Source organism: Aphis gossypii, chromosome 1, assembly GCF_020184175.1.
Source record: "Aphis gossypii isolate Hap1 chromosome 1, ASM2018417v2, whole genome shotgun sequence".
Lineage (NCBI taxonomy): Eukaryota > Metazoa > Arthropoda > Insecta > Hemiptera > Aphididae > Aphis > Aphis gossypii.
This window is the reverse complement of record NC_065530.1, coordinates 70,804,668-70,824,119: the sequence shown is the minus strand read 5'-3', so window position 1 is coordinate 70,824,119 and position 19,452 is coordinate 70,804,668. Positions and strand designations below refer to the sequence as shown.

The 19,452-nt window shown below is 25.0% G+C and overlaps 2 protein-coding genes across 2 annotated transcripts; both read left to right on the top strand.

Moving 5' to 3' along the window:
* Positions 1–1,348: 1,348 nt before the first annotated feature.
* Positions 1,349–8,126, top strand: LOC114132713 (peroxidase-like). Its single transcript, XM_027998254.2, has 13 exons — positions 1,349–1,513; positions 1,602–1,701; positions 1,759–1,961; positions 2,032–2,205; positions 3,025–3,206; positions 3,302–3,500; positions 5,254–5,451; positions 5,895–6,042; positions 6,123–6,279; positions 6,399–6,572; positions 6,692–6,890; positions 6,994–7,096; positions 7,992–8,126. The coding sequence occupies exons 1-13, from the start codon at positions 1,432–1,434 to the stop codon at positions 8,053–8,055; spliced, it is 1,983 nt and encodes a 660-aa protein (XP_027854055.2). The 5' UTR covers positions 1,349–1,431; the 3' UTR covers positions 8,056–8,126.
* A 4,103-nt stretch (positions 8,127–12,229) lies between these two features.
* LOC114132716 (uncharacterized) lies at positions 12,230–19,322 on the top strand. The gene is made up of 10 exons (XM_027998256.2): positions 12,230–12,565; positions 12,648–12,965; positions 13,733–14,334; positions 14,408–14,596; positions 15,443–15,709; positions 16,310–16,502; positions 16,580–16,749; positions 16,825–16,922; positions 17,310–17,505; positions 17,575–19,322. Exons 1-10 carry the CDS (start codon positions 12,439–12,441, stop codon positions 18,094–18,096), a joined length of 2,682 nt encoding a protein of 893 aa, XP_027854057.2. The 5' UTR covers positions 12,230–12,438; the 3' UTR covers positions 18,097–19,322.
* Positions 19,323–19,452: the final 130 nt, after the last annotated feature.

The following is a 19,452-nucleotide window of genomic DNA, read 5'->3' as shown; positions in this document are numbered from 1 at the left end:
TAATAAAACAATTAGCAGTTTTTTTTTTTACCTAACCTATTTATTTATTATTTAATTAACCTAATTGTTTTAAACATAGGTATTAATTAGTCTTATTTTATATTATTTTTAATTTTATAATTCAGTATAACTAATTAGTTAAGAACAAAAATAACAAAAATAATTATACTTTATTAATATTAATGAAACATAAATTCTATCTGTGACGGTTAAACATAAATTTAAAAAAACTTAAGTAACTATAATATTAAAAATTAATTCGAAACTGAGCCAAGAATTAGTATTATAAAATAAAAAAAACGTTTTATTTTCTAAAGGGGCCCATTTTTACACTACTAAAATTCACTATCAAATCTCTTTTCAGACAAAGGAAATGTTATGGTTTACATAGTTTATCTTCATTTATTTTTCTTATAGTAAAAAAAATGTTATGAATAGTTCTACCTTTGTAAAAAATTAAAACCAAATTACTACCTTATCTATACATATATATCGAATAAAAATAATAAAACAAATAATTACTACGTTATAAAATATATAACATAAAAACTTGCTACAATAATAATAATCATCACTAATAGACAATAATTATAATATTATATTATTATATGTGCAGTATTTATATTACATATCTATAATATTTCACCTGCAATACGCGTATTATAGGTATATATTACATTCATGTTATACCTAAATCGAGCGTGGACAAACCGTGACGGCTGATAGTGTGAACCCTTTTTGCTCACATCACCCTCGCTGTTAGCTACTACCGGCTACGATACATAATATTAATATAATTTTATATTCGTATGTTTGTGACCTATTACTTACTTGGCTATTAAACGCATATTATAAGTTAACGTAATATTTTAAAACAGTATCGTATATATTACGATTTGATGGTGTGTTTCGACGCGTGACCATAGTTGGACAAAACGGTCGAATAATGCATTAGCTAAATTAAAATAGAGTCAAAATTTGATTTTTGGAAGGGAGACGTGATGTTGACAACACGCTGTAATTATAACGTGAATATATAATAATATTATATTCTTTTGATACACCTCAAGAAGGATGTGATTTTTATTTTAAAAAACTATTCAAAAACACCATGGTATAATCTATTATTATCTTTAATTAAAATACGCACGCGAATAATATATAACAGTTTACATCTTAATACAATACAATAGTAATTGTTTATTATAGTTCATACTTTGTAGGTATTTCAATACTTACAATATTACAAATGATAAATGTTGTGCGATAGTACCTATTGTGTAAGCATATTATTTAAAATTCAAACCGATAAATATCAAGTAGGGTTACGATAATTCACACATAGGTATAATAAGAGCTAACATGTAGTTAGTACGTATTTATTAATTAGTTTCACTTCACGACTGTAGTATTTTGGATATTAGTTAAAAAATGAAAAAAGTTCCATTTTGTCTGGTGTTAATTATTAGCATATCATGCGAACGTCAAAATAAAGAAAACGAATTATATACAGGTTTATTTATACATTCAACAATATAAAATTATATTATTTAGGTACATGAATAATTATTTATAATATATTTTAATTATTTCTTATATAGATTTGAATAGAAATTCGGAAATTCAGACAATTCAGTATGAAGAGACACATAATTGCATGAGCGGTGAACTCATTTCGGATCTTAATCCTTCTATCATACCGTAAATAAAAATAATAGTTTTAAATAGTTTGTATTATATAATATACATATTTATTAGGTCACTAATGGATCCATCAAATTCTGTTGGATTTTTACAACCTCAAGACATTGATCTAGCTGATCGATGTTTTCCCAAACCAGTATGTGATTCCACAGCTAAATATAGAACCATGAATGGGAGTTGTAATAATTTATTATTTCCAATCTGGGGACAATCTAACTCAGCAAATATACGAATTATTCAAGCGGACTATTCAGATGGTATTTAATAATAATAAAAAAAATGTTATTTCAATTTTACCTGTAATATAAAAACGAATTACAATTAAAGGTAAGAATCAACCAAGAAGAGCAAAATCAGGTAAACCATTACCAAACGCAAGAAAAATACGAACAACTTTGTTCCCGAGCGTCGATAATCCCTCACCTAAGTATAATACATTGTTTATGCAATTTGGTCAAACAGTTGCACATGATACTGAATTAATACTTTCTAAAGTTTTAAGTAAGTTTATAAAAGTATTAACATACATTTAATTTTTTTATTATTATTTGGTTTATATAAATGTATGGGAATATAATATATTGATGAATTTAAGTCAATATTATATTATAATATTAATTTCATATATTTTACACTTTTTTTTTAATTTGTTTTTCCTAATTTGTTTAATTTATTGTTGATTTCATAGTAATTATTAAAATTTAATTCGTTTTTCGTGATGCTTCGGCAAAAATAATTTTATTAATTTAAGATTTTTAAGCATTAAAACCCAGTAAACGTTTAAATTGTTGTTATAAATGGCCGTTTTTAGGATATTTTATTATGAAATAATTCACCAATTAAATTTGATTATTTAAAGCTAAATATCTGAATATTTGTAAAATGTAATTCAAGAATTTAAATCGTTTTTCAAATGTATTATACCTAACCGTTAACCTGTTAACCTTATTTAAATATTTTATATTTTTACAAACCTAAGTCAAATTACTAATATTTAAGAGACTACCATGCATTTTCCATGTTATAGATTTTAGCTGTAATAATTTACTATTGATCTTTAATCGTGTACAGATTATGCTGAAATTGGTTAAAATCAGTATATATAAAAACAATATATATATTCAATTTTTAAGAAACAGATCAGAAGTGTTTGTACTTGTATAAATTATCTTAAAATAATAAATATTATTTTTGTTTTACGGCAACCAAAACAAAGCTAAAATCATAAAAGTCCCTACACCTAATTTAATTGATAGTTTATTCGATATAATATTAAATTATAATAATAAATTAATATTAATATGTATCTTATTACAAAAGGTAATGGGAGTGACCTAGAATGTTGCAATCCAGATGGATCCACACCAAAAATACTACCTCGAGATTGCCTTCAAATTACAATCCCGCATGATGATCCTGATAGTCCAAAAACACGATGTTTTTCCACTCCACGAGCCGCTGATACAGCAGATTTAGGTTGTGACATAAAACCAGTCAGACAAGTAAATATAACTGTGAACCTTTTTCTTACTTAGTCTTTTACCCGTCTATATAAAAAATAAATAAAAACGTTTAATGTATTTCATTATTTTGTCAGCAAATTGCAGTTACCAGTTTCATTGATGCTTCATTATTATATGGTTCAAATGATATTACAGCACGTTCTTTACGAACATTTTCTAATGGAAAACTTAGAAGACAATTGGGACCTAAAGGAAAATCATATTTACCTAACGTTAAACAAGCAACAAAAGAATGTAACGTGGTTAATGATGGAACTGTGTGCTACGCATCTGGTAATTTATATTAAATTTATGTTGTTTATTATACATAGGTACATTATTATATGAGAGTGCTTTCATATTATCTTAATAATAATTATGAAAATTAATATTGTTCACTTACAATATAATTTTAACTTTAATCATTGTAGTGTTAGATTCTGGACGGAGCGGTGAATGTTTTGATTTTACAACAGTGTTATTTTTTCTATCAGTCATCAACTTTTGAAACAGTAAAAATACTTCAGTTTTCAACTTAAGGGGTGATTTTTAGTTAAAATTTAAATATAATTATACTAAAAATACTTTGCTTGCCAAATAAAAAAATTCCCAATAATTTTTATTTACTCGATGAAAAACCAGTTTTTGACAAAATGTATATTTTATTTTGTTATAATATTCAAAAACGAATAATTGGAGATACTTGAAATTTTCACAAAATATTTATATTTTTATACAATGATTTTTTTTTAAATATAACACAATTTTTAATTTATAAAACTTTCTTTAAGTTATAGGCATAAGAAATTATCATTTTTTTTTTACTTTTATGTTTTATAAATTCCAAAAAAAATATTTGCTGGATCAAAATTCTTGAAAATTTAAAACAAAATTCCACATATATAAGCTGTCTTTATCTCTATAAAAATATTAAAAATATAAACGGCACAATTTTTTTTTTAAGATGTTATATGGATTTGAAGTATAAATATTAACAACATTAGACAAAATGCATAAAATTGAAAACTATTTTGTAGTTAGAAACTCATAATTCAAACTTTTAGTTTTATATTTTAAGTTTTGAAAATTTAATACTAGATGAAACCATAAAGTCTATAACAGTTTATAAAAAAAATTATTTTTAAAGACATTTTAAATTCAAATTTAGATGAATCAAAAAATCGCTTATTTAAACAATAAATAACGATGATATATTTTTTTTTTTTTTATAATTTAAAAACTACTTAAACCTTTGACGTATTATTATGAATATTTCTGTACTCAATAACATATTTGATTTAGGTATTTTAAGATTTTATATATTTTTACTGTTAAGTATAAAACTATTTTCATTGTTTTACGGTATTCACGGGAAGATAACATTAAATTTCGAGTTATATAAGTTTATATAATATTGTATAAAATATATAATATACAAAATATTACTAAAACAATTAAATACTAATATTTTAATAAAAGAAATATTTTCGAAAAAAATATATCTATCTAGATTCCATAATATTAGAAGGCAATTAGTATAATAAATTATTTTAATAATTATACATAAAAAAAAAAAAAAAAACATAAAATGTTGGCGATATAGGACATAGGTAACGGCTGACAGACTTTTTTTGCTCAGATTCGTTTTTCGTATACAAATACATTAATGTTTTCAATCTATCATTGAATTTAAAGTTAGCAAACGAAACACTTACCCACTCAACACCTAGCTTATATACAGTATATGGTATATGATAAATTGGTAGATACCTACTTGACTATTTTTTTTTTTTTTTAAGCGACAAATAAGGAAATAGGTACTTACTTTTTTAAAATAGTTAGTAATGAGAGTTACCGTTTATTATATTTTAATCTTTAATTGTATCTAATTTATGTACTTAGATAAACATTTTTTCCTAATTTTATTTTCACACAAAGTATGAATGTAGTTAGTTATTTAAATATAACATAATCGTGTAATATTTAATTAGATTACTGAAAAAAATACACCTTTAATAATTTAACATTTCAACTATTTTTATCGAAGGTGATGTAAGAGTAAACCAACATCCCAACATCGCAGTTCAGACGATATCACTATTGAGACTACATAACATGTTGTGCGATGATCTCAAAAAAATAAATCCCTCTTGGGACGACGAACGATTATACCAAGAAGCCAGAAAATTACTCATAGGAATGTATCAGCACGTGGTATACAATGAATTCGTTCCTGGACTTCTAGGTACCTATGTCATAATAACTAACACTTATTTTATGTATGTTGCTTATAACTTATTAAAGAAGTATATATTTTATAATTTACTATTATAAATTATGTTCAAATAAACTAATATCTATTTTCATCTATAATAAAAATATATATGCAATGGATTATCAGTATTAAGCAATATGTAGATATATTGCCGGACGTAGCTTCACATTAACACATTGCTCGTAATAAAATATTATATACTTAGTACTTACACATAGATGCATTAAGAAATGTAAATAATTAATATTTAAAAAATATTCCATTAACATTTTATTTTAAGATTCGTTTAGTGGTAGTATTATTAAAAGTACTTAAAATGGTTTTAAATTATTTAAAAATATATTATATACCTACAATATTATACACGAATCAATTTTAAATATTATTAGTTATTACATTTAAAAATATCATAGGAAAAGATTATGCCAGAGCAAACAAATTACTACCATTAAAGAAAGGTTTTAATATGGATTATGATAAATTTTTAAATCCAACTACGATAACCAGTTTTACCGGTGCAGCATACAGATCACTTCATAGCGAAATACAAGGATTTATGGAGTAATGATAATGCTAAGACTATATTTTTTTGTACCAATTTAAACTTTATAGCACATATTATATTATAATTTTTTTTATAGTTTGGTAAATGAAGCCAGAAAAGTTACGTCAAAAATTCGTTTGAGTGATTTTTTTTTAAGAACTGACATAGTGCAAAGAGGAGACAATTATGATAGTTTTACTAGAGGTTTACTTAGCCAAATTACGCAGGACCAAGATCAATTTTTCACATCTGAGGTATGATAATTATTTATTGATTATATTATTTTGCGTTCTAAGTGAAATGAATTTCACGTTTTCAAATTTAGAAATAATAAGTATGGTACCTACTGATTATTATGCGAGTATTGATTTAGGTTAGCGAACATCTATTTAGAGATCCAAACAAAACAGAAGGATTCGATTTAGTCAGCTTTGACTTGGAACGTGGTAGAGATTTTGGAGAACCATCATACAATAAATTTAGGCAACTGTGCGGATTGAGTGAAGCCAAGACTTTTGATGATTTTACAGATCAAATAACAAAAAAAGTAAATATGTGCCTACGTTAAAGAATTGCACATTACACAACATACCTAACTATTAAACTTGGAACTCACCGAATGGCTATATTAAACAAATTATTAATAAAAACATATTATTTTTCAAGAATGTTGATACTTTAGCTAGCTTGTACGAGCATGTCGATGATGTAGACTTTTACGCGGCTGGTTTGCTGGAAAAACTGAAACCGGGATCTTCGTTAGGTCACACATTTCAATGTATTTCTGGAGAAATGTTTTTCAGATGGAAATTTGGCGATCGATTCTTTTACGAATTTGGAAACCAAACTGGATCTTTTCGCTTAGGTAACGATTGAAACTTTCGCTATATACCTATTATTCACATATTATATTTAAAGCTTAATAACATTTTTTTACCCTCTGTAATATTAATAAATTGTTTTAAAAGATCAACTTGATGAAATACGAAAAACATCATTATCACTAATCCTGTGTATGACATCAGACATTCAATCTGTACAACGCAATGCTTTTGATGTAATCAGTAGTCAGTGAGTATTTCATATTAAATATTACCTGTAGGTATTAAGCACATAATATAGGTAGTAGATACTATATAGTTAACACCTACATATAGCATAAAAAAATATTTTTAAATCAGAAATTTATCGTGCGATAGGTAGTAAGTACCTATCTATGTTTTTTCCTAGTGATGTGAAATGTCCGATTTAGAGATTTTAAGAATAAATCTTATAAAAAAAAAAAAAATATATATATATAAACAATAAATATTATCTTACAATTGCTTAAACATAATTGTCTTATTTTGAGTACGATGGTATTTACTCAATACCTAATTGTATACGATTTTTAAATTTATAATTATTTACTTAGTACCTAATTTAGTTGTGTATGATGTGGGGAATGAACACTGCATTATTATAATTTATAAACTACTATAGGACCTTATCTAATCTATAAATAAATGAAATATCTTAATAAAACATTAAATGCACTTTTATATATTTTATAGTAAATACCTACCTATCTACTCAAAATAAGAACAAATTCAAAGCTTATAAACCAAACTACTTAACTAAATCTGAAATGTTATATTGATTTAGTACCTAAAATTGCCATAATATTATAATATAACTAGGACAGCAAGCATCTTTTAAATAATAAGATAAACAAATAGAAGAATATTTTATCTATCGAAAATGAAGAGCTTAATATATTCTAGATATATAAATAAAATTAGAAAGCGTAGGGAGGTTAGGCTATCAGTTGCTGCTAATACTAACCAACATATATATTATGTCATTGATTATACATAGTTATTAAAATAATATATAGTTGAGATTATTATAATACAAAATATATAATAGGTATTGTCTAAAATACAAATTAAATAATAGATATTAACAAATCGATTTATTTTTTCAGAAATAAACTGGTACCTTGCAGTTCCTTACCAAAACTCAACCTGGATCCTTGGAAAGAATTTTAATACACCATACCTAATATTGTAGAGCCTATATACTGTTTGTCTTTGGTAATAAATTAATAATTGGACACTAAGTATTAATATCGTTGAAATCCAGTGCCTAGTTAGTAGTAGAACAAAATAATTACTTGTCTATTACCACGTTTATAAATACAGTAGTTAATCCGCATTAACTCAATGTGCATTGACTGGCCATTGAGTTAGTCCGAGAGTTGTGTGCGTATAAACGCATTTTTAATTCACATTATAAATATTTTTTTTAAAAAAAATAGGCATAGATAAAATAAGAAAAACCTTCGATGCCACTCGGTGTATACCTAGTAGTTGTAGCACAGAAGTTGTAGAACAGGAGTAGCTAAACTTAATTGATAAAGATTATAAAATATATTTTTCCTTTGACAAGCCATAAAAATTAAAAAATATATACAATAACTATTGTACGTAATGGTGCTTGGGTTGCTATTAAAAAAAGTGCATAATAATAAACATTAAATTCTAACAAGGGGATATTGATTTTTAAATATAATTGTCCTAGTCGTAGACTCAATAACGAGAAAATAAAAAGTAGGTATAAGTAGGCACCTATAGGTAATAAAAAGTATAGGTATTACAAATATAATAAAATAACATAGCGGTAAGTACTGAGTCTACTTAAAATACTTATTATAGGTACTTACGTACAATTTACTAAGCTTATTAAAATTGTTATAGTTTTAAATTTTAAACAGTAATTTAATATTCTATTTTATGTTTAAAGATGATAAATTAAAATTTCGGAACAAATGCAGTTTAGTTCCCAATCGATTTCCTCCCCAAAATGTGTGTTATAACTTATAAAGCACTGAATACAAAGATATAATTTGAAAATTCTCGCTTTTTTTTTTACTTAAAAAATTAAACCAAAAAATAAACTATAAAACAGTATAAGTAAATACGTTAAAATTACGTGAAACCCACGACGAAATCATCAAAAAAAAATACTTTTTTATTTTTTTTTTTTTATTAATTGTACCTAACCAATGTTTTTTAATGATGAATGAAAATATGTAAAAAAATTTTAATTATCGTACATACTGTTTAAAAACAAAAAATTGAAACTAAAATGTGACTACGCATGTCGGCACTCGTCGCTACGCTTCGCAAATCGAAAATATCCCTCGAATTGCTATGCAATACACCACCTCGACCTCATGTAGGTCACAGGGCAAAAACTAAACATATTAAGGAAATTAAGGTATTTATATTTTATAATTCTACCTTTCAACAAACGTAGGAAAGCAAAGTATACAACGTGTCACGTATGCATGCATACAAATATAAAATATAAATGCGTAAAATCGTAAACTTTGGTAAGATATAACTTCCAAAATAATGATTTGTGAGAATTTTTGAATCAGACTTTTCTATTCAGTGCTTTAAAACACACATTTTGGGGAACAAATCGAAAAAAATCACGTAGGAACTAAACTGTATATTTTATACCAAAATTTCAAATAAAATTTATTTGAAATGATACACGCACGTGGATATCACTATATCAGTACCTACATCACAATCAAAAATCAAATACAATAAATCGTTTGTATTGTTTAGGTATAGTATTTGTAATAATTTACATTTTACAATATTATTCTTATTTTGTTATTATCTAATGTTATTAATTATTATCTTTAGTCGAGTGTTACTGCTAGGTAGCTACTCCCCTCACGATTTTCACCGCCAACTGTACTGTTCAGCTCATATGCTTATTGTAACTACTATTATGGATTGTATAATATACAATTATATATTATATTCAAATAAATGTTGAAAAAAAAATCTTATTATATATACGATGTAGAGTGTAGACTGTAGAGAAAATATCACAAAAAATTTAATTTATCTTTTATCACGAAGAGGATATTCTCCATTAATTCTCCATTTTCTTCGCACCGGCCATCAGAGTATAAACTTACTACTCAATGAGCCATTGAGGTATGTTAATATTGTTAACTAAGGCCAGATCAGCAAAAATGTATACTAGACCAGTGGTTTTCAACTGTTTTTGGTCTACGGCTCCTTTTGATTTTGAAATCAAAATATACACGGCTCCCATACGATTAACGATGTTATACAAAAAAATTTACATTATTTAATGACAAAATTAACATGTAATTACTCTCCTTGTCGTTACTCTATATAGAAAAATACAAAAATAAGCTTAATTCATGGCGGATTTTTCCGGCCACAAGTAAAATATAATGAATACTTACAATAGAATAGGTTTATCAACGTGATATTCATGTACAAAATCAAAAAATATATTATAAATTTATTTTTAGTTTCCACTGCGAACGCGGTTTTTTCCATAATCACCGACGACGCTTCTGGGAACCGCGACGCACAGGTTGAAAACCACTGTACATTACTACATTAAACGTCTATATCCACTGAGATAGATAAGATATACTGGAGCGCGCACTCGCCATTCCCGCAATGATACAAAAAACGAGCCGTCTCGAATCCCGCTTCCCCCACCATCGAAGGGCAAAACATTTCATTTTTACATACGATATACTTGTAGTTATGATTATTTTCGTTCATAATTCTTAATTTATTTTCTTATTTCTTTAACAAATTAAATGTAGTAGTAATTATTCATTACCTTATTGTATTACCATGATTATAATATAAGATATAACGATATGGAAAGTGATCAAGCAGGGATTTTGAGATTTACAATGGACATTTTTGTTTATAAATAGTTGTTCACTACATAAAGTGCTATACATTGTAGGTATAAAATTCTTCCTTTTAACTTCAATCAACCATTTTTTAAGTAATTCAGGATTATTAAGTGGAAATCTATATATTATAAAATATTAATATTTAGGTAGGTATAATAACTTAATTTGTTAGTTATTTTTGTTCAATCAAACTTATTAATATAATATAACTTATTCAGTTAAATGTTGTATTGTTTTAACTTAGCTTTTATAGTTAATTATCATTATTATACAGTTAAGTTAATTTTAATTTTTTTATGTATAGATATAGCCTAGAGGTTATTGTAGAATTTTATCATGATTGTATAGACTACTTATCGAAATTATTTTTTAAATTAACAATTTACTATTATTATATTATTTAATTATTATGACTATGATCTCTCGTATTATAATTATTAGTTATTATTATCATATTATGTTACCACAAACGAGAATTTTTGTATTTTTAATATTTTTTTCCTATGTTCTATTAAATAATTATATGATAAAATTATTTAAAAAATATTATTATTTATTATTAAAAATGTATTATATGATTGTAAATCCATTGTATAATCAACAATCAACCACAGTTTATAAAATATTTCAAAATATAAGATTACAATGATAGCACTTTTATTTTCTTGGGCTTTTTTTCAGGTGTAATTGTAGTTTGGGTATTTTTTCCGCTTCTCATTGATTAAATATTTAATTATATAAAATTATAAAACCATCGGGGCTTCAAGAAACCTCCGGGCCCCTGGCCACAAATAAAACTGTATAAAATGTTAATATTTAGGTACTTGTGGAACTAAATACTTCCACCTTTAATGTGCCTATTAGTACATCCAAAAGCTGAACACGAGACAACCATATTGAATATAGGTACTAGGTATACAAAATTGTAACAAATTACAAACTAACGAAAAGCTTGAGATTATATAGGCATTTGAGTAAATATCTCAGCTATTAAGAACGAAAATAAATTGTTATTTACAAATTCATCGTATTTTCCTATGTAAAAATGAAATGTTTTGCCCTTCGGTGGTGGGGGTAACGTCAAACACGACGGCTCGTTTTTACGGCCGAGTGCGCGCTCCAGTATATCTTATCTATCTCAGTGTCTATATCACACTATCGTAGATTAAACATTGATAATTATATTGTGTATGCAAATTTCAAATACTATACTGGCAAATACGTACAGGGATTTATTTATACAAATCATAGTATAATATAATATTATTATTTATTTTATTCACAAGCTAATGAACTGTATAGGTAATAGGTAGGTATAAAATATAAATAGTTAGTAATATCACAGAATAGAACAATATTGATAAAACTCTTCTGTTATCAGTCTAAGGCTTATCATCTTATCACGATCGCGGCGTATCAGTCGGCGGCGGGTATTTTGATTATGTATATTTTTTAAATTTCATCCAATATTCCAATTCATCCTTACTGGCGACTGCTGTCACTGCTGGTTTTTGTGCTCGCGTCTGTAGAACTGTTCTATTATAATAATTAAAGTATCATTATTATCTATAAATATTCTATTACTACGTGTCCAGTTCGATATTATTTATTTAAGTCGTCGTCATTGTCCCGTGCTTGGTTCTATCTTCGGACTCCGATCATGTCGTCAAACCGCCCGTCAACGGTTGAAAAACTTTTGACGGCATTAGACTGTATGTTGGTCGATGGTTTTGCGATACAAGACAAAACGTTGCTGGAAAAACTTTTGACAAGTCTGCAGGACGCTGGTAAGTAGCTTTCCGTTTATTAATGCATTTTGGTGGCACGAGTGACTTAGAATACATATCGAGTTGACAATAATGTTTTTAGACGTTTTGCTGAAGACTATACCTGTCACCACTCACTGCAAATGGTTTGCCAACGTTTTGAATATCTATCGGCATCAAACTCCAGTGTCTAGAAATGCTTCGATACATCTGTACGCTTTTGCCCTCAAGTACTTGGCTATATTGGTGAAACATGATGATGGCTTTGTCACACTCATTAAAACCGGTACTGTCCAATCAATGATTAATCAGCTAGACGTTGGGTCTGATCTCAAAGAGTCTTCAATTTTTAACGCTTACATGTCATTGTTGCAAACATTGAATACTCATAAAACAGGTCTTGAATATGTTTTCCAAGAAGGTAATCCTTATTTTAAGTGAAATAAAGTAAAATTTGTCCTAGTGAAAACCTGTTTATAACAAACACTTCTTTTAATATACAAAATGGTACCATCCTGGCAAAAAAAAAATAGGTATTCCAATATATTTTGACTTTTCTATGATGGATCCTTTGTATTATAAACATAGACAGTTTTATTTCTCCCTAATACCTTAATAATGGACAATAATTTTAGTTAAAATATTGAATATACCTACTAATTATTCTACGCAACATAGTCTCCAATTGCTACAATTTTGTTTACGATTACATCTCAAAGGGTGAATTACAGTTGATTAAATACTCTTATATAGTCAATAACAAAACCTTAATTGCGAGTAATTGTTTATATTTATAATAATTATGTAGGTATGATGTTTAATTAACTATGTATGTTTGCATGTACCTAATATGCATTAATATTTACTATTGAATTTTCTTATATAAATACAATATTTTTATTAAATATATAATATGTATGTGAGGTCAAAATACTCAAGTCTGTTTTTAATAAAAACTTTTTTTGGTTTCACGACTGTCCATTTTAAACAAGTTTTGTTGTACTTTAATACTTAGTTAATAATATTCTATTATATTATACATGTGAGCATATAACCAATATTTTCTTCAATTATTTATAACTCAAAAATAACTTAAGAACAAAATTGAACACAAGTATACCTACTACACATACCAGAGTTTTGTTTGTTTATTTATTAATTTAATTAACTATACTTTTACATTTTTAGGTTTATGGAAAATTATACTTGTTGCTATTCGTGGATTAATTGTACCTGCAAAATATGTTGAAATTCAATCTAGTCAATATATTGCCGATTTAATTTATAAGTCATTTGTCTATGAAATGGCTCATTATTGTGACCCTCTTCTTAAAGAATTATTTTATAACTTAAATTTAACTGACAATCTAATTGCTAATCATCAAGGCATAAAAGAATTTTTTGCCTATAATATTTATGTAAAAACATTAATTTTATCTTTAGAAAAATTCATTGGAACTAAATATGAATCCAATGTTGTTCAAAACATAATTAATAAATATTCTTTATCAGATGTATTAGTGAATATTCTAAGGTTATTAAATGTAAATTCAATTCTATTAAAAAACTATATGACATTACATTTGATATTTGACTGTTTTACTGTTTGGCATCATTCTGACATGGAATATGTATTAAAATCAATTTTTTCACATATGAATAAGCAAAAAGACATACATTCGTATAAAAAAATTAACAACTTATATACACAAGCAATCATTTATGCAAACATCAGTAATGCACAATTAGCAGCTAACACAATATTTGAAAAGGAATTAATTATTGGTCAGGTAAATAAATATTTTATTTTTAAAACTTTTAAATCTATTAATATATTGTTTATTTTTATTATTTGTGTTAAAGCTGATACCATTAAATAAATGTACTGACTGGCTTCATTGTTCTAATTATGAAAATTTGAAATATGATAGAAGTTGTATTAATGAATCTAAATACATTTTAAATTATTGCAATAATTACGATTTCATAATAAATGAATTGGCCATTTCTTCTATACTCAACATTGTAGACATTGTTCATGTACTTAAACAGGTAATTCTAGTTATTTTAATATTAATACTTATTTATTTATTAGTGCATTAATTTTTAACTTGAGAAATAATACAATAAAAATAAAGCTATTTCAGTTATAGTTCAAACATTTTTTTTATAAAATACATTCTAATGCTTAATGATAAATCTAATAGTCCAAAATATAATATTTACATTTTAATTTTTTTAACAAACTATGATATACATGCAAAATTAACACACTATTCGGTTTTAAATTAAAATTCCTCTCATGCATATTTTCATTCTAGATTTTAAGTTATTTTTATACCAACACATTATGCTTTTATGGTAAAGTCATATAATAAGTATAACAAATAAAATTATAATACATGACATAGTATGTAATTTGTTAATGTTACTTTTTTATTTATATCATTGTTAAAATATTACAAATTAAAAATACTAAAAACTTAGGAATAAAAATGAGTTTCAAGTTAATAATTTTATTTATATAGTTAAAAGAATTATATAAGTTACTTCCTACAAAAGAACAAAGTTGATTATAACTTACCCTTGTAGAATTGTTAATTTATATAAAATTATTAATTATGTCATAATTTAATATTCTAGTCAATGGGTTTTCATTATAGTTATTCTCAGTAAATCCCAATATTTTATTTGTATGAAAATTAAATTAAATAAATATAAAAATCAAAATATTATAAAACTGTATCTTATTAATATACATTTTTTACATTCTATTAAATGGTTCAACTATTACCATTGATTATACTTTGTTAATGATATTTGTTTAAAAATCTTTGAAAAAAAATGTAGTAATTTTACTTCTGTATTGTTTTTGTATACTTACTATGTAATTTATAGGTGTCGTTGGATTACTTGATCAATTTTTTTTCAACATTAACAGAACATTTTTTGAATTCTGATGAATGGTTAGAACCGAACCAAGATCGAGATTCAATTTATTACAAATTTTTAGAAATATTATCATACATATTTATATGTTGGTCAAAAGTAATTGAGTGTAAATCATTTACTGAAATTGCCATACAAGATCCATTATTGGTGCCACTTGTACAGAGCCATAGACAGTTTTTTCACAGATCTTCCCATAATTCCACTCTTTTACAGGTAAGGTTATCAATTAAAAATATTAATACATGTTTAATATTTATAAAAACTAGTGTGAGCCCATTTGATGTATTTTCTATTGCTCATTATTCATTAATAATCAATTACTTTGGTGGATACGTCCAAAGTGATGGATACGGTTGTTTGCTTGTTAGCCATTGATATCATATTAAATAACAGCATAGGAAGACTTTTATCGAGATAAAATATTATAAAAGTTGTTGGGTAAAGAAATAAAATATTTTATAAAAATTATTTACTTGTGCAGTATCTAATATTTTATAAGTAGTGCATCTACTATATATTATTGTTGTAACTTTCCCATCATCCTAAGATTACATTGAAATAAAACAAAATTGGAATTACCAACATTCATCAATATTGTTATTTAAATAACAACATTTGCTAGTCAATATTTACACATTTAATAGAATAAATAGTATAAATTGAATTGCTATGTCAACATTCAATAATAATTATGGTGACTGTGAGTATTCACCAATTGCAGAAATTAACTGTATCATAAATATATATATATATATATATATATATATTATATAAATTCTTATAATATTATAAAGTACCTATTTGTGTTAACAGAATGGTTTAAAATTAATTAGTACTTCATTAAATAAAATAAGCAAAGAAAATATTCAATGTACAGATCATTTGGCAGATTTTAGTACACTGTGTACTACACTTAATAATTTACTATTGGATACCAGACCAGAAATTCGAGATAGTTGTTTACAGTGTATTAGAAGCATAGTAAATGCTTCTAAGTACAGTTCTGGTAAGTTTAACCAACAATATTACCATTATTATTTTGTGTTAAGATTTTATTTATAATATAATTTTTATTTTAATCAGGAAATTTTCTTATCAAACTCGTCTTGGAAAAAAATATTTCAATAGCTGTTATAAATACTCTTAAACATGACAATGATCCATTTGTAAGATCTAAAGCTCTTGAATGTTTAGAAGAAATGGTTTCTGTGTCAGATATTTGGGAAATATCTTTGAAAGATTCAGATTTAATAGTAAGTGTATATTAAAAATTAAAATGTATTATTAATTTTTTGATCTAGTGATAGTTAATTTTTTATGTTATTTAGACACATTGTTTAAACTTAATGCAATGTGAATCTGAAGGTATCATTAGACGACAAATAGTAAAACTCATCACTGCATTGTTCGTTTATAATGAGCTCAGGTATGTTACCTTACATTTATATTATAATAGATACAATTTATTTAGTGTTAACTATATTATATTAAGGTATAAAATGAATGCCATTTCATTATTTCCAACACTATTCATAGAGTCTAGTATTGTAATGACTAATGTTCGTCATTAACTAATAAATGATTATAAGTATGAATTAATTGTAATCCCTAACCAACTGGCAAATTACATAAATATTTAAATGTGATAGATAGTTTAAGTATATAATATAATAGTAATTAATATATAGTATAGTTTCTTTAGTATATAATGAAAATATTAACAAAATTAATAACAGATTGTTAATTATGTAGTATACAGTTTAAATTGAATTTATTTGTATGATGTTATTATTTTTATATTATTATTTTCTAGTGATAATCTGTTTAATGAAATATGCATTGTAATGGTACACATTAGCATCAAAGATCCACTTTGGGAAGTAAAAACATTTACTTATGAATTTTGGGATTCTGTTATTCATAAATTTATTGGAGAATCTTGTAAACAAAATAATACCGAAAGTCTAAATAACAGTCTTGTCAAATTAAGTGCAACAGGTTGCTTACATGTGAGTTCAGTATATTATTATTATTGATACTTTATATTTTTCATATTAATAATTCAAATTATAATTTAGGTTCTTTATCTTGCATTGAAAGAAGAACATGATTTGGTAGTACAAAAAAAAGCCATTTGTCTAACAAAAGAATTGCTTACTTCTATTAATTCTACCAATAATATGTGTAACTTAAATTTTACGCCAATAAGTGAACAAAAAATTTTCCTGCATAATATTGTTGATGGAAGCATAGAAAATAGTTTTGGTTCCAAGGAAAAAAAATCTAGACATATTGATTCATCTGATATGATTTTAAATTCTATTACTACAACTAGTGACTGTGAATTATTACCAAGTCTAAAGTCATTTAACCATAGTAATATTTATCCCAATGATATTTGTCTTCATCAAAAAACTGATGACTATTTAAAGATCAATGATTTTTTAAACTTTACTTATACTTATGATTTTAATGAATGCAATGCTAAAACACAATGGATTATATCTACGAGGTCAGGTTTAGATTCAATGTTAGATGACATAATTGGTCAATCACAAAATTGCTTCATTGAAGGAGCAGATCTTTTAGATTGCCATTAATTATATTCTGCATCATATTACTTTAAATTTATATATGTATAATATTGTTGATCGTGTTTTAGGATGTCATCATTATTATAAGTATATTTTTAATATTTGTATCTTGTTTTCTCCTTTAAATTTATGCATATTTATTATTTTTATTTTTCTAACATTTTTATTTTAAATTATGTAAATAATATAGTTATTATTGTTTTATTTTTTTTTATGTCTAGTTTTTAACAATACTCATAATATATATTATATTGTATAAAATATAAAAATTGATTTTTTGAAAGATAATAAAATTGAATTTCTAGATAAAGTTTATTTTAAAAACTATTCAATTTATAAATATTACAGTTGTAATAATAATGTCTTAAAAAATGATTTAATATTCAAACCATCTATTATATTTTATTTTCTGGCAATGTTATTATTTTTTTTTTCATTTCTTATTATATATATTATAAACTTTAAAATATCAACATATAATATATATGCATTTCTTTCAATTTTTATGTTATTGAAAAAAAGATTTTATTTTATTTCATAATTCAGGTTATGTTTTTGAAATAAAATTAATTTCACTATTTTTTAACTGCAACCAATATTTTTCTTTTCTTACTCTTGAAAGTAAAATTAGCTGTAAAGTGATTGGTTTACTACAGAGTTATTTACTAACATGCAGTTTATATCCATTTTGTGTACTACTTAACTATATGTTTATGTATAAAAGTATAGTATGCATTCTACTAATTGTTTTTTATTCTTCTATACCAAGAATATCCTCATCATTATAATTATTGTATTATTATTTATTTTTATACTAAATCCGTATTTTTTTCATTTATTTTGATACCTATGAAAGTATGTTATATTTTTTTATACTTCCTATAACTTATAATAATTTTCTTATTTATTATACATTATTTCATGTGATAATCACTTTAATAGAATGTGAATTTTCTGTTAAATCTTCCCAAGTATTTATGATTATAAACTATAATCAATTAAATATTTTGTAAATTATTTTACTTGGATAATAAAATTGTATTATTTGTGTTCGTTAGTTGATTGATTTTCATTAGCATGATTGTTGTTTTTCACAGAATTAAGTTTAAAACCTACAACAAGCATTGGGTAAAGCCTAGTTGTATACTCGTATTATTTAAACAATCAAATGTATCCTTTTAAAATTGTCATTGTATGTGGATTATATAACAATAAATTGTTTTCAACAAAATATTACAAAGTGTATATATTTCCTGTAAATATTTAAGAATTTAAGACATCAAATTTCTCTCGCTGGCCAGAGTGTTGTGTCCTAGTGACGGTTATTGATAGTTGATACTATCCACATTAAGTTATTCTAAA